This window comes from Rousettus aegyptiacus, unplaced genomic scaffold (assembly GCF_014176215.1).
Source record: "Rousettus aegyptiacus isolate mRouAeg1 unplaced genomic scaffold, mRouAeg1.p scaffold_m13_p_8, whole genome shotgun sequence".
Classification (NCBI taxonomy): Eukaryota; Metazoa; Chordata; class Mammalia; order Chiroptera; family Pteropodidae; genus Rousettus; species Rousettus aegyptiacus.
In genome coordinates, this window is record NW_023416311.1 from 25,569,918 (window position 1) to 25,593,943 (window position 24,026).

Here is a 24,026-nt window from a genome sequence, read left to right on the forward strand (position 1 = left end):
GACCTTTGGACAAATTAAAAAACACATTCTTTTCTCAGGATGCTTTACTTCCATCTTTGGAAAGTTATCATAATATACTGATTTTATAAGAGCAAGAAACCTTATTGCTTTGTTGAAACAGTGTTGTAATTAACACAAATCTAATAGCACCACTTAGATGTACCCAGAGCCCACACTACTATATGTGCTGAACAATACATGTGTCCAATAGGAGATAAGAACCAGGGAGAGTGAGCTTGAAGAGCTCCTAGGTCCAAAAGGGAAACTGGTGGAGGCTTAGGCAAGATCCAGAGTTGGGCTCTGATACTGTCTATGGCTGGGTTTTTACACCTATCCATCCATCATCTGTTTGCCTGAGTGGGCAGTGTCCATTGAAATGGTAAAGATGGGGTGGGCAGATGAGCAGGAGATGAGGGCCTTGAAGGCTGTTTTATTTGGTGCTGACGGTATGATTCCAGTGTAGAGTCATAGATGTGAATGTTCCCAGGACCAGCAGCAAGTACAATTTCCTCTGAGAACTTTGCATCTCAGAGCTCAATTTCGCTACCCCATAAAGGACAACTACCATTTATTGATCATCTGCCACATGCCAAGCACTGCCTTCTTAGCCACACTCTGCCATGTTATCCTCCTTCTACAGATGATGAAACTGAGACTTCAGGAGGGTAAACAATTTGCTTGGATACACACAGGAAGGAAGCCACAAGGTTGGTATTTACTTTAGGCTGCCACCTCCCATCAGAAGATAGGAAGTTCCAGGCGAGAAGGCCATGACAGCTCTCCTGGTGCACTTGGCCTCCTGAGCCTGGGTCCAGCCTTCCATTTTCTTAGGCCTGCGGCATGAACGATGCCTGACCCACTCACTCTGTTTGGAAGTTAAAGAGTAAATTAAAGGGCTTCATTATCTCATTGAGAGTGAAATAAAACACTTTGGAAAGGCTGGTGCATTAACTGCAATCGAGTTCTGAAAGGTTCTCCATCGCTGGAAGGAATGTCCCTGATAAATTGCTCTTTTCACCGAGACGGGGCTAATATCTCATGAGCAATCCCAGCAGTGCCCACTGCAGATGTTTCTGCATCTTTAAAAAGGGTTTTAGAAAGACCAGATTGCTTCCCAAGAGAGTGAATCATCTTTATGACATCTAAAAAGTTGTCCTAGGTACAGATCCCCTCTCCTATGACCTTCTGAGAAGGAACTCTTAAGGTGGTTTGGGTCTGGGGTCACTCAGGACCCCCAAGACACCCAACCCCAGTTGCCAATCACCACAGGTGCACCATGAGTCACTCCATAAGCTTTGAATGAACATCATTTAGGAAAGGCCACATGTCATCCCAGCTCTGCCCTCCTTGGACCCACAATCCAAACTAGGCTATGTGTTAGTTCCACAGGGTTCAGTTATTATTTTCCTGTCCCAATGATTTAATAATCGACATCTCACCACCCTCCTGGGAGGCAGCTATCCAGAGTCTTGCATTTTAGTGATAATAAAACTGAAGCACAATTTACCCAAAATTACACCTTCAGAACCTTGAGCCCTGACTCTCTCCAGAATTAGTTCCTAGGGTATTAAAGAGCTGCAGTAGGCTGACCTTGAGAACAGGCAAAATAACAACAGCAACAATTCACATCCATCAGGCACTTCTCATTGGTCAAGCCTATAACCAGCACCAACACATACCACCCCAAATCCTTGCAACCACCGCAATTTACAGATAAAGAAACTGAGGCACAGGAGTGTAAATAGTAGGGGTGTGGAAGCCACTCAGCCTGTCTTCCACTGTGTTGACCTTTTAGTTCTTAGAGGCTATACCTACTGGTCCTCAGACACAGATTATGATACATATACATAAAGAGAGAGGGAGAGAGAGAGAGAGAGAGAGAGAGAGAGAGAGAGAGAGAGAGAGAGAGAGAGAGAAAGTTAGAGAGAAAGAGATAGAGATAGAGACAGACACAGGGACACAGAGAGACAGAGACAGACAGACAAAACAAGACAAGACAAGACCAAAAAAAAAGGCTGAAAGGGCACAGGCTGAGTAGTAGGTATGAAGGTGGAGGAGACAGGAAGAGGGTATGCAAGGAAATGATCCAAGATAGAGAGAGGGAGACGAGGGAAAGATTTAGTGGCCTCTTGTCCTGCCCTTGCCCTGACCAGGGATGGCACCAGAAAAGGAAGGGGGCTCTTGCTCTTACACCTAATGTTTACTCACTGATTCAACCAACAGGCATTCCTTAAGTGCATCTACATGCTCAGTCCTGGTGTAGACCATGGGGAGACTCAAGAAAAGTTGTGTCCACAGGCTACTCTTCTGCTAACCTCCCTTAGCCTCAGTCTCCCAGTCTGTACTGTGGGCACATGAATCCCGATCTCTCCAGAAGATCAAACAACACACTTGGGAGCACCCAGGAAAAGGTCTGGACAGACCTATTTTCTTCCTCTCCTCCTTCAGTGAGGGGAACCACACAATCCAGGAAGGAGTAGAGAGTAGGAGCCACAGAGGGAGTCTGTCCTTAGGGGCCAGACTGACAAAACTGCTTATCCATTCATTCTTTCATTCATTGGACAAATATTTACTGAACATCTGATGTATGCCAGGAACAGCACTGGATTCTTTAACAGAGGCATTCTTTCATTTAATCTGCATGCAGACCCATGAATGTGCGCACACACACATACACACAAGCACATGGGCTTCAGCACATGCACATGTACATATGCACACATACCCACAGATGCACACACTTGGGCAGGTACTCTCACATGCATGCCCTATGAGAGTGGCACCATTATACCCATTTTACATACTTAACTTGCATAGAACAGAAGGGAATAGAGGCTAAATTCACACCAGGCCTCGCTTTCTAAGATGCAGAGTTGGTTGGTTGGTCGGTCGGTCAGTTTCCCACAACTCACACTGTCTATTGCAGTGGGGCCAAGTGATGCCTGGTGTCTCTGTCTAAGTGTGTATCTAGTATCTGGGGGGCTCCTGGCAAGTCTGGACAGGGAAGGAAGGCTGCCTTCAAGATCAGGATAGTGACTGGTGAGGATTAAACTGTGACTACTTACATCAATTCAGTCCGTTGTACTTTGGGTACCAGTAATCCTTTCCTGTAGGAGTATGGGGAAACATGCAGGTGGGGCATCATTAGTAAGGAATCAGAGAAATCTCTTCCTAGAGCCCTGTGGAAAAGTGCGGAAAAGGGAGGTGGCTGAGGCCTAGGATCCCTTGGAATAGACCAATAGAGCATCCTTTTCATCAGGCTCCTCCCTTGCTCACGAGCCCTCTTTGACTCCCCATGGCCATCACAGGTGTTTGTCAGATTCAGGGAAGGAGATTCAAGGTCAGCTCATCTGGGGACTAGATAAGGATCCAGAAAGAACGAGATGCCCCAAGGCCGAATAGAATTCTCCTGACCATCTCCTCCTTCTTCTTTTTCCCACTCCCACCTTGTCTGAGCAGCCCATGCTGATAAAGCCCACACTAGGCTTTAGGAGGCAGAATGAGAAGTCCTGCCTATCTCTGGGCATTGCTTTCTTGGGTCCCGAGACTCCAGACTTAAATGGAAAGGGGTTTCTAGAGTACACATTTCCCTATCCCATCCCATCTCATCCCATCCCATCCCATCCCTTACCATCCCATCTCATCCCGTCCCATCCCATCCCATCTCATCTCATCTCATCCCATCTCATTGTAACAGGATGATTGAGGCCTGGGGAGACCATAAAAAAAGAGAGGCCTAGGCTTCTGGAAGCAGGATAGGGCCTGGGCCTGAGTATTTTTATCAAGTGCTCTTGGTTATTCTGACACCAACCAGAGTTTGAGAACCACTGCTCTACAGCTGTGCTGTCCAATGAAAAAATAATGCAAGCTATATGTCATTTTAAAAATTTTTAAAAAATGAACTTGATTTTGATAATATATTCTACTTAACCAAATATCCAAAATATCAGCATTTCAACATGTAATCAAAATAAAAAATTGAGATATTAATGAGATATTTTACGTTCTTTTTTCCACACCAAGTCTCTGAAAGCCAGGGTATATTTGACATTTCTAGCTCATTGCCATTCAAATGCTTTATTTTCATCCACAATACTTGATCTATACTTAGATTTCATAGATTTCCACAACTACGCTGTTTCAATGTAGTGGGACCAACTCATCCCAGTTTACTCAAGTTCTGGTTTTAAAACCTCAGTTGCAGGAGAACCAGGACAGTTGGTCATCCTATTCCAAACATACTTGAACAGGTTCTAATAACTGAATCAAATATCAGTTTTTAAATTTAATTAAAATAAAGTAAAAGTAAAACTTCAGTTTTTCACATTTCAAGTGCTCAATGGCCATGTTTGGCTAAAAGTTTACCGTATCAGATCAAGCATCCAAGAAGCCCCTCCCCTTTTACGTATGACCAGCCATAAAGGATCTGGTTTCTTAAGAAGACTAGTTTCTTCATGGCCCCTAAATGGCATTAACTAGAGGAGTAATGAAAATAGGGCCACAACATTGAACAACTATCCTGGCAACATGAGGAAGATGAAATGGGTGTTAGGAGGCCCCTGTAACCATTTGGGACAAGGGACTTATGTCCTGACACGGGATCATGATGATCAAGTGTCAGAACACCCTTTCCTGGACCAGCTTGCAAGGCCATGGGATGGAGAGGAGTAGTATATGTGAAACAAGCCGAGAGGAGTGGAACTAGAAACAAACAAATAGGGCCTAAGCAAAGAGTGTCTACCGCAACAGTAGGAAGCCTTCCTGGGGGTGGTAGAAGGTAAGCTGTGTGCCAAGTAATGAGGAGAGAGAAATGGATTATAGAGGTGTGCAATATATAAAATCATTGAGACTCTATGATTGATTAATTAGATATGGGGAGAGGGGGCAGGAAGAAAGAGGTAGCAATAATTCCCAGGTCAACCTAATATGATTCCCTGGTCAGCCTCCCCCAACCACCACTATTAGGTTGATTCCAGGATATTTCAGTTATCTTTTGCTGCTTAGTAACCAGCCCCAAATGTAGTGGCTTAAAACTGTCAGTGTTTTATTATTATTTCTCATGGTTCTAGAGGCCGACTAAGCTCAGCAGAGTGGTTTCTGTTTAGTGCTCCTCTCATGTCTGTCACAAAGGCTTACTCACCATATGCCTGCTGGTGATGCTGGTTGTCAGCTAGAACCTCAGCTGGGGCTGTTGAATGGAATCTGTTATGGACCAAATTGTGTCCACTGGCCTTTAAATTCATATCTTGAAGCCTTAACCCTTGGTACTTAAGAAAGTGATTTAATTTGGAGGTAGGGTCTTTCAAAAGATAATTGAGTTAAAATGAGATCATTAGGATGGGCCCTAATCCAATAGGACTGGTGTCCTTATTAAGAAGAGGTGATAAGGACACAGATATGCATAGAGGATATGCATATACATGAAGACCATGTGAGACACAGGGAGTAGGTGGCCACCTACAAGCCTAGGAGAGAGGCCTCAGAAGGAACCAAACCTGCCAACACCTTGATGTTGGACTTCTAGCCTCTGAAATTATGAGAAAATAAATTTCTATTGTTTAAGTCCCCCAGTTTATGGTACTTTGTTATGCAATGCAAATGCCTACCTGTATTCTTTCCTGTCGCTCAGGCTTCCTCACGTCATGGCAGCTGTGCTCCAAGATGAATGTCTCAAGAGGACCAGGTGGAAGCCATGTTACCTGTTATGACCTAGTTTCAGAAATTAGGAACATATTCCCATCTCCTAATGGGATGATTATCAATATCATGTTGCAAGAAAAGCACGTAGAACAGAAGATCTTGTCATGGACATCTTGGAAAATACAATATGTCAATACCACATCAGTAATTTGAGGGAATAAGAATGGTGTCGCTAACCAAGACAGGGATTATAGGAGGAAGTGGAGGTGATCTGACCTGGGCTAGATGATGAGATTTAACCAGGTTGGGTTGGTCAAGCCTGTGAACATTTAGGTGGACATAGCTAACCACTAGGAAGTTAAATGTGTGAATCAGGACTCAGAAATACGTTCTGAGCTAGAACTGTCAATTTGGAGGCCATCAATATATTGTAAGTCAGAGACTGGGTATACTCATTGCATGAGAGAAGGTGAGGATAAAGGGACTGTATCAGCTATTTATTGCTGAATAATAAACCACTACAAATGTTAGTGGCTAAAAATAATGATTTATTATTTTTGTTTATATAAATTGGCTGGGTAGTTACTCTTCTAGTTTTACCTGGCTCACTCATGTCACTGCACGAAACTGGACAGTGAGCTGGAAGATTTGAGATGGTCTGGCTCACATGTCTGGTAGTTGGTGCCAGCTGTCATCAGGGGGCTGATGAGCAGGAACATTTGGCCCTCTGTCTCCGAGTGGTCTTTTATCTGGGCTTCTTTACAGCATGATGATCTCAGGGCAGCATTCTCAATGGACAAGTCCCAATGCATAGGACTTAGCAAGCACATTTGCTAATACCTCGTTGGCTAAAGAAAGTCACATGGCCAAACTCAAAGTCAAAATGAGATGTCTTACCAGAAGGCATGATTCACTGGCAGCTATTACTATAGAATACACTACAGGAAGGATCACCAAGTGGGCCTCTACTCATTTTAGGGTTGGGCAGAGAAGAAACCAAAGATGGAAACCCAGAAGAACCAGAGAAAGACCAAAGGGAGCAGGAATTAAGAGGGGAGTGAATTCTACCAGGAAAGTGCCAAGCAAGCACTTGCATGATCTTGAGAGTAAATGGCTCACCCTAGTCTCAGGCTGAAATCATCATCTGGATTTGGTGACCCAGAAGCCAGTTTCTTTAACATCCCAACATTAATTTCAGTAATCAGTTTCACAAAAATTTTGAGCACCAAATATAACTCTATGAAAGCAATTCTGGTCAAACCAAAAGGGCCCAAATTTTTTAACTTTACGATGGCCTGGCTTGATTAAATAGAAAAACCACGGTGTTTCCAAAGGTTTTTGACCAAGACTCACAGTAAGAAATACCTTGAAATCCAGATCCAGTATGCATGCACATACACGCACACACACACATCCATATATGCACACATGTACACATGTGGCCAAAATGAAAGTTTCCTGAAACAGAAAAAATAATAGCAACTTATCATTACTATATGCAAAGCTCTGTGCCATTCTCCGTTCTTTTTTTTTTTTTTTTTTTTTTTTTTAATGCTAGTCATGCCTGCTAAATTGATTTCACCATAAACTCATGGGTCATGCCATACAGATTGAAAAATACTGACTTGGCCATCTAGAGTGGAAGGCAGAAAACTGGCCAATTCCTGCCTTTAGCCTTGTTTGTTTGGTTTCACCTGTTGGATGTTTATTTAAAAATTGAATTTTATAACTTCAGGAAGGTCTCCCTTTTATTGTATCATTTCTGACTGTCTGATACCACACTGCTTCTCACTTTTATGTTACTTGCCTACCCCCTGAATCCTTTTTTGTTTGAAATCGCTAGATCTCTAGATTCTAAATTAATAGATGTATGCATTTATGCATTCTATTAATATTGAATGCCTGTTTCACACAGGCCAGTCACATTGCAGGTACTGAGAATACAGCAGGGAACAGACAAAAAATCACTGCCTTCATAAAATTGAAATTATGGAAGAGGAAAGCAGACAAGGTCCTAAAAAGTACATATATTCTTTATTAGAGGATAATAAATCCTTTAATGTAATAAAGAAGAAGAGGATCAGCATGCTCTAAGAGCTACCAGATTGCAATCTTCACACCCTTTTGTGAAAATGAGGGAGCCTATTATGTTCCCACCTAACAGAAAGGCTGAGAGAATGAAGGAGCACAGCCAAAATTTCCCTCAAAAAGAGAGTTCCCAACTTGCCCCAGCATGTGTAGACCTGATCCATCATATCTCCAAATTAATATGCCAAAATAATTTTAAGATGGAAATTTTCAAAACCGGTCAGCCAATCGTGGGATATGGTTATTGGTACATTGGCCCTGGCATGGTAAGCCCTTCAAATGTATTTCAGACTTTTCCTCAATTTGGCGTTCCCAGTGCCCATCACCCCCGCTTTCCCTCGGGATAAACGGCCCCTTTATTAGCTCTGCACACATGACCCCTCTCGACCGGACTCCTGGTGACTGTGCCTGCCTTATCTCTGCCTCTCCTCCCTCACATTTTCCGCTCCAACAAAGCCAAACACAGCACCGTGGAGGCTTTCACGCTTCTGTGCCTTTGGACACGCTGTTCCTTCTGCCTGGAAGGTCCCTGGCCTCCAACCCCGCGCGCCCCCGCTCCGCTCCTCAGCGAGCTCCCATTCATCCTTCAGAACCCAGCCTGGACGTCCCCTCCTCCAGGAAAACCCTTTAGACCCCACGACCTCATCACTGTTTCTAGCACCCCTCTATATTTTGCTTCTCTGCACTGTAATTACTGGTTTCACCAAATCTCTTCCCTCCCAGATTTGGGCCTCCTCCAGCGCTAGAGTTGTAGTGGCTACTCATTTTGCACCCCAAAGCTCCCTTTCCTGAGCTCTAAGACAGAGCTTGCACCTAGGCTCAGGCTGGCTCAAAAGCCCCTATTTCTGCCCTCCGCCTCCCCAGTGACCCCGCGGGGACCCTCACTCATGCCTTTCTGGTGCAGCGGGCCGACCCCTCGCGCGGGCGCCCACCCCTGATGTAAGCAGCAGGCAGCGCCAGGCGGAGCGCGACTACAAGTCCCGGCACGCCCCGCCACGGCCGCGCATGCCCAGCGGGCCGGCGTTTGAGTGGCAAGTTGTTTGTTACAGCGAACACCAGCTGCTCTCCGCGCCGGGCGCCGTGCGCCGCCGCTCCGCCAGAGCTGCCGCCCTCACCCGCCGCCCGCGGCCCCTCGCGGCTTGGCGGGCCTTCCCTTTGTCCGCCCGGGCCCGCCCGCCTCCCAGCTCCCGGTTCCCGGGCCGGCTGCCCGCGGCGCTCGGTGCCGGCTGGGCGCGCAGGGGGCGGGGGCCGCGGCTCGCCCCCCGCGGATGAGCCGCCGCGGAGCGCGGGCGGACGATGGAACTCCACATCCTGGAGCACCGGCTGCAAGTTGCCAGCGTCGCCAAGGAGAGTATCCCGCTCTTCACCTACGGCCTCATCAAACTTGCCTTCCTGTCCTCCAAGACCAGGTGAGCGCGCGGGGACGCGCCGCCGGCCGGGGTGAGACAAAGAGGAGCACCCGGGCGTCTGTCCTCATCGCCGCCGCTCGGAAAACAACTTCGAGCCCCGGGGAGCGCCCCCGCCCCGCTGGTCTCCTTGTTTTTGACAAAGCCACCCAATCTGCCCTCAAACAGGGTCCTTCCACCTCGATCCCTCCAGATGCACGCCTGCCACTGTCTCCCCCCCCATCTCAGCCTCCTCCCTCTCAGCCCCTCCCTGAGATCCGGAGGGCTGGGGAGGCTGCAGTGGCAAATCCGTGAATGAATGAACGAACGAATGAATGAATGAATGAAAAACAGGTGTGGGGACGCGGCAATGGAAAAAACAAACTACCACCTCCCATCCCCCAATCCCTCGATTGGGCCGGCCCCCGTCCCCAGAGCGGTGGGGAGGGATTCTGCTGAGCGCGGCTACCCAGAGCAGAAAATCATAAAATCATTAGTGGGTGTTTATCTCAAGGTGCCGGAGGATTGCGGACGGTGCCGGGGAACTGGGGGAGGGCAGGAGACGGGCTGCGGGTGAGCGTCACGGTGGTTCTTAATCCTCAGGGTCCGGGAAGGACGGGTTGGGGGGGGGGGCGGTTGCCGAACCGTGGAAGGAGGAAGAGCAGTCGTGTTTATGGCTCTGCCTTAAGGCTGGGCTTGGATGCTGTAGGGGGAAATTAGTTAAAGGCCTTGGGAGGTTGAAAAATAACAAGTTGGATTTTCCCAATGCCAGGTCAGATCTGACTTTGTGAGCCCCGGTAGATGCTTGCATTAAAGTGTTTTTTTGTTTGTTTTGGTTTTTTTGTTGTTGTTTTTTAAGGTGCCCTAGGCCAGTGGGGTGTGAATGAGAGCTAGCCTCTGTAACTTAAATCCCTTGTTTGTCCACCATTGTGACTATTCAAAGGGATGAAGTTGTTGCTGGTTGGGTTTTTCAGAGACTGGGGCGCGGAGGTGGTTCTCCCTCCCTGCAAAATGAATGAATAAATTAGTGGGCAAGGTTAACGTTAAAATGAGGGGGCCCGGAATCTGCCCTCTTGGACGCTGAGCTCAGAGGAGCTCCAGGGATGCAGGGAAATAATTCAGTTTGAGCCTCTTATCTGGTAAAGTTCTTGCCTGGAAATCTCACTTTGATGTGTGTGTCAGAGCCAGGGAGCTCAGTCCAGCCATTGTTTTCCAGATGGAAGGAGATCTGCCAGTGGCATCTTGTTTACTTTCTTTTCCAGTGGGGTATGAAGGGTTGAAATCCTTGTCTTTGCTGAGCCCTGGCTCCTTTGAATGCAAAGGTAATTATTAAACAGGTTATTTGAAAACAAAAGCCCATAGCTCAGATTCTGAATCTCCCCTTCCCCCTCCCCCACAGCCCCCTCTGGCTGTTGACACCCACCATCCTAAATCTATCTACCTGCCACCTGCCCCCCCCCCCCATCCCCACTCCCAGCCTGTTTTGAGTCCAAGGCTGGAGTAAGAAAAAGCGACCTCTTTTTCCAACCCTTGGCCCTCAGCCCCAGGCAGCCCCCTAGCTGGCTGATTTCTCGGCTACCATTCAAACCAGGATGATGACTCAGGCTGCGGCTGTGCAGGGCCTGGGTGCCAGGAGGAAAGGGAATGGGGGGCTTCTTGGAAAGACCGCAAAGGGCCACTCCCTCTGCCCCTATCCCTTTGTGAAGGGACTGGCCCTCTTCCAGCTGCACCTCAGGTTCCACTTTGGTGGGCTCATAGATAGGCATGGCCTAGGGGTGAGCTCCTGCTGATGTGCCCCTCGGTGGATCCCACTTTTCTTTCTCCTGCTGGAGGCAGCTCGCCTGAGGCCCAGGTGACCAGTCCAGTCCCAAGATGACTCAGAGTTCAAAGGTCATCTGCATGTCTCCAGGGTCTGGCTGAAGAAGGTGCCGAGTTCATTTATCAAATGGCTGAAGGTTGCCTCCATGGCATTCTGGGCTAGGACACTGACTTCAGGTTGTGATTAGCCCCCTCACTCCCTGTGTGACCGTGGCAAAGTTCCTTTCCTTCTTTGGCTCTCACTTTCTTGGTCTGTGATGAAAAGAACAACCATTTGGCCCACTAGTTTTCACAGAGCTGCTGTGTGTATAGCATGGAATGATTGTGGAAATGGGCTTTTTAGCAAATATAAGACATCGTGGGGTGTGGACATATTGTGTAAGCTATTCTCAATAATCAGTCACCCAGGTAGAACTTTTGGTCCTCTTTGATTCTTCCATTAGCATCTGCCCCCAAGTGGTAGCCCATAGCCCTGTCATTTCCCCCTCCTACCCTCAACCTAAGTTCAGCACAAATTTGTGTAGCATCCTCCACCACCACCAGGGTCTCTGTGCTGCCTTTTTACAAGTTTTCAATCACTCACTATAATAGGGTGGATCTGGATCCAGAATCCTCCTCTTTAGCCACTCGCTGGCAAACACTTTGGTGACCTACTATCTACTTTATTCTTCCCTTCACACCTCTAAGCTTTAGTGCTTTCATCTCTACCTGGAACCCCCACCCCAGTAAATTCCTATTCAATCCTCAGGATCTAGTAATATCACCCTGAAACTTTCCTGAACCCCGCCTTTCCTCCACCCCCAGCAGTCTTAATCACTTTCTCCCTCTTGTGTCTACCTTGGGGAGGAGTATAGCATTGAAAGATACACACTGTGTAGGGGCGCATCTGGGTCCAAGAGATGCTGAGATCTCCTCCTCCTCCCTCTTTGAAGCCCAGAGCCTGGTAGGAGAGAAGGACAGAGGTGATCACAATACAGCAGGTGGAATCAGGGAAGGGAGTCCGGTGGGGTGGGGGAGACATTGAGGGACTGCCTACGGGAGGCAGGTAGGGTTCCTACAGGAAGTGGCACTGGGTCTTAGGCCTTTAAAATTGGAATTAGCTAAGTGGGAAGGGAGATCCTGGTCCCAGATCCTGTGTATACCATGGTACAACTCTGTGAATTAGGTTTTACACCTGCTTTGCAAAAAAGGACTTTGAGGGTCAAAGGTTAAGTGACTTGCTCAAGGTTACATCAATGAGTGGTAGAGCTACGACTCGAATCTGCATCTTTCCTGCTTAAGCTCAGAGATTTGCTATTTCAGGTTGCAAATGATGCCTGTATTCAACAGTTATGTCCAGTCTTTCTATTTGCAGCCCACTGTTCTAAAGACTTTAGGAGGACAGAGTGGTACCTGTAGGTCTTCTGTATTCCCTCTACCCTATCTTCGTGGGCCTTTTTTTCCATCAGGAATATTTGTCCCTCATCGCCCCTTCATCTAGACTTTCTGCATCCTGCCCCTCCAGCTCAGATGCATCTTCTGCTAAACCTTTCATCACTTCTCAGCTTTTGTCCATAACAGTATATTGTTTGCTGTCTTATTCTCCCTCCTAGATTATAAACCTTATACTCAGGCAGCTTTTTGTGCATCTTTTTATCTACTCACCCCCAGTACCAGAGATAATAAAGCCACCATCTATCACAAAGAGGTGAAGAGGTGAAGACACTGGGTTTAAAGAAGTAAAGTGGCCTGTTCAAGGTCACACAGCTGGAAAGAAACAGAATTGGGATTTGAACCAGATCCTCTCACCTCTGTGCTTAATACACTGCTTTGTAGGCACTTAGTAACTGCCTGTTTGATAGATGTCCCACTCGTGCACAGAGTGACCCAGATTTTAGCCAGAGTCTCTTATGAGTACCCTGGGGGCTGGAAGAGGCAGAATCACACCTGGAGAAGCAAGGCCCAACACCCCTGCCTCAGCTCTCTGCCCCAACTCAGGGCAGTATCTGGGTGTGACCAGAATAGGGGGCAAAAGGCCAGCTGAGTGCACTTATTGCAGGTGTAAAGCTAGATGGTGAGACCCTGGGTGAGCAAACCAAAGGCTGTCCGCGGAGCTTTTTCCTCCACCCTTGTGATCACCTGAAGTTCTGTATCCCACCCGCCCTTCTCTCCAGCCTCATCTCTCATGGCTCCCAGCCATACAGACCCACACAGCCATACACCCTATGGTTTCTCTAGCTTCATGCTAGTTCTCTTTGCCTGGAATGTTACCCTTTGCCCTACCCCCTTTGTCTAACTGCTCATTCTTTTAAATTCCATTTTAGCCTCACCACCTCCAGGAAGTCTTCCCTTACTGCACAGCTGAGCTCAGACCCTTCCTCTGGTATAATGGGCATAATCTCAAGAAGATGAAATGCGACTAACCATGGAATATTAGCAGGATGCTTGGGGCTGCAAATAACAAATAACCATGACTTAACTGTCCTAAACAATAAGAAGTTTGAATTTTGTATGACAAGACATGAGTCGGACTGCCCTAGGGGTTGATAACTTAAGGATTGATGGTGTCATCAAAGACCCAGGTCTTTCTATTTGGACATCCTTGGCATGACAGTGGCTCCCTGTAGAGTGGCTAAGGCAGCTCCAGGTCTTATGGGCAGTTGGGAAGAAACCTAGTGGAAGGAAAGGGCTGTTGCCTCCAGTTGTCTCTGAGAAAACCTTTCTGGGAACATGCCCAGCTCCTGCATAGACGTCCTCATCTCACTGATCAGACTGGGTCTCGTGAGCATGCCTGCACCAATCACATGGACAGGGAATGAGACCATCACAAACCAGTCAGGATTCACCACTGTAGGTGGGGCTTGTGGCCACCAGGTGATGGAGGCTAGTGTAGCCCTTCCTGTTCTCAGACTTGCTCTCTGTGATCCTGTCAGGCAAAATGGAACAGTTAGTAAGCATAGAGTAAAAACGACTATGACAACTGCAAGTTGTCTGGATTATCCCTTTACAAATGAGGGAACCAAAATACTTGAATGCCCAAGGACACACAGAATTGACAGAACTGGGATTTAAACCCAGGAAGTCTGGTTGTAGAACCTGTCTTGATGACCGCTAGGCTAGGCCTAAAAGCACACCAGTTTGGGCATGCCTTTTCCAGGAGCCACTCAGCAGGGGTGACTCCTAGAGGCCATAGCACCCCTCCCCCGAGCAGTGAAGGGGAGTGTGGGGGCAAGATCATTATCCCGAAATGTGTTCAGGTGCAGGAAGCTGCAGCACCCTTTTTTTGGCAAGGGTTGGGGGGTGGGGTGGGTGTCAGTGAAATGTTCTTTAAATTCCATCCTAGAAAGTCCATTTTGTTTGAGTGGCAAAAAAAGCACCTAGTTGAGTATGCAGTAAGCTCATATCCACAGAAATCTACGCTGCCTGCCTGGGCAGATCCACTGTCTGCTGATCCCCAATCCATCTATCTCCATGGCAGTGCAAATAGTTAGCTCAGCCAGAACCCCACAAGGCAAGGCTTGGAGGCTGGAAAGAGAAAGGTATATGCAGAGTAGAGTACAAGCTGTGACTGTGGCAGCTGTGACCACAGCCTGGGATTGGTGCAAATGGGTTTGTTTTATTCACACAGAAACACTGCTGCATGTACCTGCCATGTTGAGGGCCCAGTTGGAAACACAAAAGAAGCTTCTGTCCAGTGGGAAGAAAAAGTGTGTATCCACCAAAGGTAGAGGGTAAGAGGCCCAAATGCCTGGAGGTTAGGGACAGCTGGTACTATAGGGACTAAGTGGAGACCATGGGGACCGACTTGGGGTGTGTCATGGTTCACTCCAAATCCCTGAACACAGCTCTGCCTTGCTCAAAGCACTTCTCACACTGTACCCTGCTCCTGGCTCGCTCTCCTTACCTGGCATTGTGAATATTCCTTGATCTGACTTCTGTCCTCTCTGGCTTTGTCCTGTCTCTATACCACTCATGCCCTATTTTTAGAGTAACTGGTAGTTTTTAAATATCTCGAATTTTTTGACACTGTTCCATTCAAAAGCTGGAGCTTCCCCTGCCTTTAAGGGAAGGCAGGGTCAGTGACTTCCTTCTAACAAGGAGAAGGTGGCAGAAGCGAGGCTGCCAGGCTTCCACCAGGCATTTCCACAGCAACTGCACCATTTAACGTACCTGAGGAGTAGGAATTTGAATCCAGAGCCTCTGGCTGTAGAATCTCTGTTCGTAGAGCAGTACACTATCTGCGTGTGGGTCGGAGCCTGGAGGCCCTTACTAGCTGAGTGACCACAGTCCGGATTGCTGAACCTGTGGGAGACTGAGATTCTTCGTAGCAAACAGGGTTATAGGGAAATGATGGCTTGGATTAAGAGCCTGGCCCACTGCATGCTTCTCCCATAGTCCTCCTGTTATGGAGAAGGCAAGGAAGTGTCATGTATGTGTGGACTCTGGTGGCTCCTGGGGCCTTTGGAGACTGCTCCTGGGTACCTCCTATTTCTCACCCATCTTAAATAGGTGGTTGCTAGAATGGTGGGCTCTAGGAGGTATGTCAGCACTGTGGCAGCCACACCTGGAAGCCCTGATGAGGTTATCGGTATCCTTCACTGGCGCAGCCTAGGCTGTGGCCGCTTGATCTGAGCTGAGGCTACCAGGAGACGAATAGCCCTGGCAGTGGGGAAAGGAGAGAGGGAGGACAGGTGGGCTTCTCCTCCTGGTAGGCCCCTTGCCCTGGGCAACAGTTATGTACTCGTTCTCAAGGTGGGGTCATTTTCCCCTCAAAGGCTGGCTTTCCACTGACACCAGGCTGGGCCTCCTGGATGCTCACCTGGACAGTTCTCTCCACCCTCAGGGCCTCTGAACCAGGCCTGCCTTCTGTTTGATCCCCTCCCCACACCATGATTTATTCCGTTTCTTGAGCAGAAGAGGCAGTAAGTGGAAATTTGTTGTCAAAGTTCAATCTTTCTCCTTCAGAGTTCAAAAGGTGCTGATGCAATGACTGATATGATGGATTTAGAACAAACAAAGCTTAACATCGGACACCTTTCTTAAAAGCCTACTATGCACCAGGCCACCCTGAGCCTTTCCATCATTTTACCCTCACCAGGGCTCTGTAGGAAAGACAGATTGTCCACCGAGGCAACAGGGTAGACAGCTTCTCAGTAACTCGCCCCAAGTCATGTGGCAGACACCTAGCAGATTGGAGTTCATGCCAGCTCCCCATTCCCGGCCCTTCTCTGCATGTGCCCCATTCTGCTCATTCCCACTGTTAACTCTAGACAGAAAATCTTATGCCAAAGGCCCTTTCTTGGGAGATGTGCACATAACAGTCAAGAAAATGTGTTTTATCCAAAGTCCACCGCTTACCAGCTGTGTGACTGTGGACAAGTTTTTAGGAACATCAAAGGAAGCTCAGTTTCTTCCTCTTTAAAATGGGTATCATAATATTGATCTCTTTGGGCTGTGGTGAGGATTAACTGGGAAATTTTATGTCAAGGACTTAGGTGTCTGACACACAGTGGGCAGGTCACTCATATGAATTCAGCGTATGTTTATTGAGGGCTGAAGTGCCCTGAGCTGGGCAGCAAGCATTGGCAAGGGAGAGGTGGTAGCCTCTGCCCCCATGGCACTGACAGTCTATCCTGCTTCAGACTCATTGGAAAAGTCGATTGGATGGTTGTAGGATGAAATGACTAATTCTGAGTTTTACTTGACAAGGGTCCCCCCACCCTCCCCCCGATTGGGAGATCTGCGGGGACTGATTTAGATTGCCCAAGGTCCTGGGGACGGGGAGGCCAGCAGGGGAGGAAGGGTCTGTGTACTTGCAAGCACACAGACCCAAGAACACTTGGCTAGGAAGGTGGCTGCTGTCAGAGCAGCTGGTTAGAACCAAGCGCTCTGGTGTCCTCTAGTCAGCCTTTTAAAGGTGTGAGCTCTGTGCTCCCAGCAGGGTCTTAGGGGCCAGTGTCTGCACCCTACACTGGGGAGCTCTGCCTCACTGATCCTTGGATACCCTACACTTGGCATGTTCCAAATGGTGCTCCCACCCAGACGTGCTCCCACCCACATCCAGTCCCCACATCCACCTCTTTCCTTCACATCCAGCTAATCTCCAGTTGCCCTAATCCACCCCTCCTCAGCACACTGAATGCTTCCCGTTGGACCCCTTCCTTCAAGCCCCTCCCCTGACGTTGGAGCCCTCTTGCGCCCTCTAGGCCCTCTTTCTTGGCAGGCGGGCAGCTTCAATCTGCACAGAGGTCGAATCCTATCCTACCCATGTGTGAACTGCTCTGGGTTGAAGTCCAGGCCCTGAGTGTAGCTCCCAAGGCCCTGGCCCCTGGACTTGGCCTCCCCAAAGCCCTCCCTGCCTTCTCTTCTTTCCTACTTTGTTCTTGCTACACCTACCCCTGCAGCTCCCCTTACCCTCTTCTCTGACCAGGATACCCTCTACTTTGCTGCAGATGGTCTTGCCTTCTGAGTTCGGTGCCCCAGCTCTGCCATGTATGAGCTGTGCAGCCTGGGCTGGTCACTTCCCACTTCTGAGCCCTGCCATCCTGTCCTTTCTGTAAGATGCGAGGCAGTTGCGTTTGTGCAGCCTGGAAGGTTTGGCCCAATGAGAACAGGTGTCTCTGAAAGCCAGGCCTGACAAGGGTAGGGGCTGCGTCTGCCATCTCAGTGGGATTGAATGTGAGAGGCTCTTAAATGCTCATCCCTCCCAATAGTCCCCACAGGGAATGGCCCTTCTCCATGGTCCTCAGGGCACCAAGAAGATGTCCATTCTGTATTTTCTCTGGGAGAGTTTAAGTCTGACATCAAAGGCCTCAGGACAGGTACAGAGTTGTCATCCCAGCTGTGTGGTGTGACAGTGCCTGTTCTGGAGTCTGAGCCATAGAAGTTGGAAGAACCCCACCCCACCCCATTCTCAGAGTTAAAGTCGAGGCCCAGAATAGGATCTAGAACACTGAAAGGGGGTGGGGAAAGTTTGAGAAGGATCCTTGGACCCACCCCTCCTTACCTGCCTTAGGGATGAGACTGGGACAAGGCTCTAGGGACAGGAGAGTTCCCCGTTCCCCGCCTCCTGTGCCCCTCCTTGCCAACAAGGAGGTGGGACCTGTCTCTGATTTCTCCCCTTCCCTGGAGCAAGGGAGCCTCCTCCCTCCTTGTTTGGCCCTGGGCCTTCAGGTAAACTGTCCCCGCTGCCCAGGGCCATGGCAGGTGCACTAGCATGGGGAGGATCCTGTGGTGGGTGAACTAATTAGGAAAACTCATGCACTCACCCATTCTGGACCCCCAGAGCTGAGCAGTCCTTTGGGATAGATAGTCCACACTGTGTCACAGTTGGGAGTGAGAGGGCCGGAGATGTGTTGGGAAGGTCATCTGTAAATGACAGGGTGCCCCAGTGGCTCCTAAGGCAGGTTTTGCAGGCCCAAGTGGGTAGCCCAGGTGTAGGGAGCGCCGTGCTTAAGGACAGTGAAAGCACGTTTCTTTTTTGATCTTTCCTTTTCTATATACTTTTCAGTGTAGTTCTATTCAGAGATTTCCTCCTCTGCTTCCTTCTAGCCATTCCCCTCCCCCAGTGCCTCAGTCCCAGTTAGCCCCATTGAGCTGCCTTTAGTTGTCAGTTTCCACTGAAAAACAGAGAAGGCCTAACACCTGAATCCTAGGGCTGTCCCGTGGCTTATATGAGATCATATAGATAAAGTACTAGGTCAGTGCCTGTTCTGGAGTCTGAGCACCGTAGAGGTCGTAGGGCAGGGAGACGGTGGCATTTGTGATTCCACAGTGTCCCCCTGCACTGTGGGCCTCACTCCGTATACCCCTTGTGCTGTTAAAATGTCCTGTGAAAAATCAAACCATTGAAAAACTGCCCATGTTAATGCCCCAAGGAGTGCTGGCTCTCCAAAATCAGGATCCTTGAATCCTCACGTAGAATGAAGGTTCTCACATCCCACTCCCATCCCCCCCACATCCATCTGTCTGTCTGCCTTGCGAAGGCAGGTTTCCTCCATACCTCCTCCCTGTTTCCAAGGAGCATTTCAGACAAGTGTATGATCCATCCTCCCAAGGGCTTGTTCATCACCCCGAGAAAACAAATCTAGGCCAACAAGAATGAGAAGAAAGTTGAGGAGTGAGATATTGCCGGGGGTAGGGAATTGTCGGTGAGAAAGAGCATAAATTCTGGAGTCTTGACAGATCTGAGTTTGAATCCTCACTGTGCCACCTGTGTTAGTCTGCTTGGGATACAGTAATCAATACCACAGGTTGGGTGATTTAACAAGAGAAATTTATTGCTCACAGTTCTGGAAGCTAGAAGTCCAAGATCAAGGTGCCGACCTATTCGCTTCCTGGTGAGGGCTCCCTTCCTGGCTTGCAGATGGCCCCCTTCTCTCTGTGTTCTCAGATGGCTTCTCAGAGTATGCAGAGAGGGAAAGCAAGCAAGATCTCTCTCTTCCTCTTCTAAGGGCACTGATCCCATAATGGGGGTCCCATCCTCATGATCTCCTCTAAACCTAATTACCCCCAAAGACCCTGCTTTCAAATACCATCATATTAGGGGTTAGGGCTTCAACATGAATTTGGGGAGACACAGACACTCAATTCATAATGCCACTTTTGGAAAATTATTTCCTTTTAGTAAGTCTCAGTTTTCTTATCTGGAAAAGTGGGTGGTGTGCCTGGCCCCCCTGTGGGAATCTCATGTGCTCATGTGCTTTCAGAGCCCAATATCTAGGAGGTACTCAGCAGGCATCGCGTCACCAGTGAGGCCTCCCTGAGCACCTGCCAGTCTCCATAACCCTCAGGAGCCCCCAGGCAGTCTGGGACTCTGGGAAATGCTTGTTTCCCCACTAGCCTGCTAGTGGGGAAACAAGCATTTGGGGCCTCTCCCACCGGGCCCGTTGCTCTGGTCTTTAAGCAGGCTGAGCACAGGTCAGCCCTCAGGAAGACTTGTGCAGGTTGTTGGTCCTCATGTTGAATCTGGGGATCTTGGGAGACCTCCTCACCCATTATTTACCCACCTCTGCAGGGCCTAGGCTTACTAGGGGGGATCCAGCAGCTTCTCCTGGGAGCGACGCATGGAGAGATGGCAGAGTGCCAGGGGCAGCTTTTGGTTGAAAGGATACCTGGCTTGCGAGGTGGGTCAAGGTCAGAGCCCTCCACCACCACCAAGTAGAGGATTGCAGAGGCGTGAGAGAGGCAGGGAACCCCATCATCTTTTGATGCTCTTCCATTCTTCTGGCAGCAGGCTGTGGCTAGGACCTGCCCGGGACAGGAATGAGGGGAGGATTGGTGACTGCCAGGGTCAGGCGCAGGTAAACAGCAGGGTGGAGTTTGATCCCAGGACTGTCAAGTTTCCTACATCGTGCCCCTAACCACCATTCTCCTCCTTCCTGCACCTTCTCAGCAAACCTTACTCTTACTCTGCTCTCCTGCCTTTGCAGTTCACCCCAGTGCCTCCTGAAGGAAGGCCTTCTTGCCTCTCTGTTTTGTTTTTTTTCTCATTTAAAATTTTGGATAGATAGCAAATTCACAATTTATTAGAATTCCAAAGCCATGTAAAGTTGCCCAGGACGAACTCCCTTCCACCCGTTCTTCAGCCACCCAGTTTCTTCCCCCACAGAGAGTGAGATTCATGGGGATTCTGGGTGATATGTCCTCTGTGTATACGCAAATATGCATGTGTGTTATTTTCCCTCCTCTTTTTTTCTCTCTCTCTCTCTTTTTTTTTTTTTAACAAATTAGTGTTAACAGTGCTCATATTTCTTGTCCCGCACCATGTCTTCTTCACTCATCTTAGTGGTGATTTATATCCTTCATTTTAACTGCTGCATAGTTTTCCACAGAACAGGTGACCATCGTATCTTTAACCTATCTCCCACTGGTGGACATTTGCTCCCAACCTTTGTTGTTGCTTGCAGTTAATGCTGTAATGTGTAACCTGGTGCACAGACCTCATTTTGCAAGTGCGGGAGTGTTTAGTGCACACCTAAAAGCAGACTTCCGTGTCAGAGTATCTGTGTTGGTGAAGTCCTTACATGGCGCCTCTGGAGAGAGATCCCAGTTTACACTCCCGTCGGCATGGCCCCAGCCCCCTTCCCACCGCCTCACACCCAGCATGTCATCAGACAGCCTGGCAAGTGAAAAGATCCCCTTTATGTCACCTTCCATCTTGGAGGTGCGTGTATGTTTGTGCATTACCCATGCAGGCCCCGAGTTATTTGATTGTCTTCTTGTTTGGGGTTCTTTGGCATTCTTCATCTTATCTCCCCGGCCAGCTTGGAGGCCCCTAGTGGGCTGCAAGGATCTTAAGAGTCTTTCACCTTCAGAGTACACAGCCTGTAGCTGTCCCACCATAGTTAAGACCCTGATTTTTTTTTGTTCTGGTGTCTGGGTATGTGTAGCTCCTCCATCCCCCACGTGCAGGTGCAGGCAGCTGTCTGCCAGGCTCTGGGGCCCAGTAGTCAGACCTACACTTAGCCATCACCAGAGTGCCCAGCCTTCGAAGCTGGTTCCACCCCACTCAGAGTCTGTCCCCTCCCAGGTCCAGAGATCTCTCCTCCACAGATGTTGGAAACTGTCCCAGATCCCGGCGCCCCAGCATTCCCACCCTCCTACTTCACTTAGCTGATTGGGAGGCTCCAGGCTCTGGGACCAGCTGGGCCTGAGCAGCACCCTCCCCAGGGCCTGCAGGCCTGCTAGAGCTGAAGTTGACAGCTGTCCCACAGGTAGTGTGCCAGACCCCATAAACCACCTTCCTGCTCCAGGGCCATGAGTAGGCAGCTTCTGGTCCCTTCTACCATCAGAGGGCTCTGGAAGAGGCTCCTCAGTGCTGCCAAAGGTGATGACCTGTGAGGTCACTCACCTCCTTGTGTGGGCAGACACTGATGCCCAGGCCCCTGGAGACCAGAGGTTCTTCCCCGCTTTACAAGTAAGACACTCACATTCTGTCCACTTACCAGATCTTGGTTTTTGGCAGAGTTTTTTTTCTCTTTGAGCCTCAGTTTCTTCATCTGCAAAATGGGGTGATAACGTTGCCATGGCCAGCCTGTCAGAATTGCATTTTATGATGTATTCTGATTACTTTCTCTCTCTTTTTTTTTTTTTTCCTAAGGCCATTGTATCCCTTACTTTCTCTGACTCAGTGACTACAGCAAATTGAACATGGCCCCAGGGATGTTGACCATAGCCAAATGAGAATTTTAATAAAAGGGAAATATTTGGCCTGAAGCCCATGGAAGGCCCTCGGGGCTTGGTCTTGTGGGGCAGAGCTAGTCAGCCTCTGGACTGTCACCAACCTGCTCTGGGCAGCTTGAAGAGGTGATGACAGGCGTAAACCAAGCAAAACAGAGCACAGTTGGTGAGAAGGTTGTGTTGTGAGGGTCCGAAATGGCCTGGGAGTGTCTGTGTAGATTTTAGGCCCTGACAATCGATCCCACCGTTAACCAGGAGCACAGGGCAGTGGAACAGCTTGGGCTGGGGGTTTGTAGGTGTGTTTCAGCCATTACTTGTCCCTCTCCCACCTCCCCAACCAGGCCAGGTGCTTGAGCACTTTGGAAAAAGCAGGGGTTCCTGACCCCAATCCAGGTAGTAAGCAAATCCCTGAGCTGACTGAGCCCGCCCTAGCCTGGGAGAGCCTGAGGCATGTTGGGGAGAGTGGATCTATGGGTTTCCCACAACAGGGCAGGGATGTGCAGGGCTGCTGGCTGGGGACAAACTGGTTCATTGCAGCCCTATTCCTGCCCCAGTCCTGAGGTCTGGGACAGCACCTTTGGGGTAGGCAGTACCCGTCCTGGTGGAGAAGGATAGCACATTGAACACCTGGTTCTGGACTGCTCTGGGCTGGACTGAGCCTGAGATTTTTGTCTTTAGTTTGACTCTTTTATTTCATGGATTTGGAACCGAGTCCCAGAAGGAAAGGACTTGCCGTGGCATGCAGTGGTCACAGTGATCCCCCAGGGTGCAGACAGGCCCTGGGGAGCCAGGCAGCTGGTCAGCTCAGGCTGTTCCCAGGCCCAGCTCCAGGGCCTTGCAGGTGGCATTAACTAATAGTTGTGTCAGGAGGGCTATGGAAATGGACCTGTGGCAGCTGAAATGGAGGACACAGACTTGGCGGCTTCTCTCTTGGCCCGCCCTTATGTTCTCCCACTGCCCACTGTCTGTTTTGCGCCCTTTCCTGACGGCCCCACCTTCTCTCTCTCTCTGCCCTCCCTATCCTGAGGACCCAGAATCGAGGCCCCATAGGAGCGGTCGCCTTCTGGGAACCTTCCTGAACCTTCCACCTCCCCTGTGTTAGGCTATTGATAGTTCCTCTCCTTCAGCTTGGGAATCATCTCTATGTTTTCATGGGCTTATATTCATTTCAGCTCTTTATTCATCTTCTCTGGTCTTTTGTCTGGTTGCTTCACAAGTGTCTATTCTCAGGAGCCTGCGACATTCTTGAGGGCCTTGTTGAGGTTCCCAAAACCGTGGAGCCAGAGATGGAATCTGAGACTGAATGTTTTTGTCCCCTTAGAACTCATATGCTGAAGCTCTAACCCCTAATAGGACTGTGCTTGGAGATTGGGCCTTTAGTTAGGAGGTAATAAGATAAGGTTAAATAAAGTCACAAGGGTGCGACCTTGATCCTTATAAGAAGAGACGCAGAGAGCTCACTCACTCTGCATGTGCACAGAAGGAAGGCCATGCAAGGACAAGGCAAGAAGGCGGCCGTCTGCAAGCCAGGAAGAGTCCTCTCCAGAAACCTTGTGGCCTCCAGAGCTTTGAGATAATTGACTTCTGTTGGTAAAGCCCCACCCAGTGTCTGGTACCTTGTTCTGGCAGTCCTGACTGTTGCTCTCCTCTGTGTCTCCTTGTCACCCCAGCCCTCTTAGGCCCCTAGCTTTGCAGTGAGGACTGGTGCAAAGAACCCAGAATTTGAGCTTGTTCAGACCTCTTCCTCTCGTTAATGTGTGCCCATTTCGGCAATGGGAGGGTGAAGATAGAGGCAAGCAGGTCAGGTACTCATAGGCACAGTAACAGTTTTCCAGCCTTTTTTCCTGACTCAACCTTGAGCTCATTAAAAGTGCTCAGTTGTCAGGGCTAAACATTTCCTCCCATGAGCTAAGCAAACAACATGGAGACTTTTCC

The 24,026-nt window shown here is 49.1% G+C and overlaps 1 protein-coding gene across 1 annotated transcript in view; it reads left to right on the top strand.

Annotated features, from left to right (window-relative positions):
* Positions 1 to 8,781: 8,781 nt before the first annotated feature.
* The window catches only part of CASTOR2 (cytosolic arginine sensor for mTORC1 subunit 2), a 49,582-nt gene continuing 34,337 nt past the window's right edge, over positions 8,782 to 24,026 (top strand). Inside the window, exon 1 of the mRNA XM_016153210.2 lies at positions 8,782 to 9,137. Coding sequence (XP_016008696.1) covers positions 9,025 to 9,137 — 113 coding nt within the window. The 5' untranslated portion in view covers positions 8,782 to 9,024. The remainder of the gene's footprint in view (positions 9,138 to 24,026) is intronic.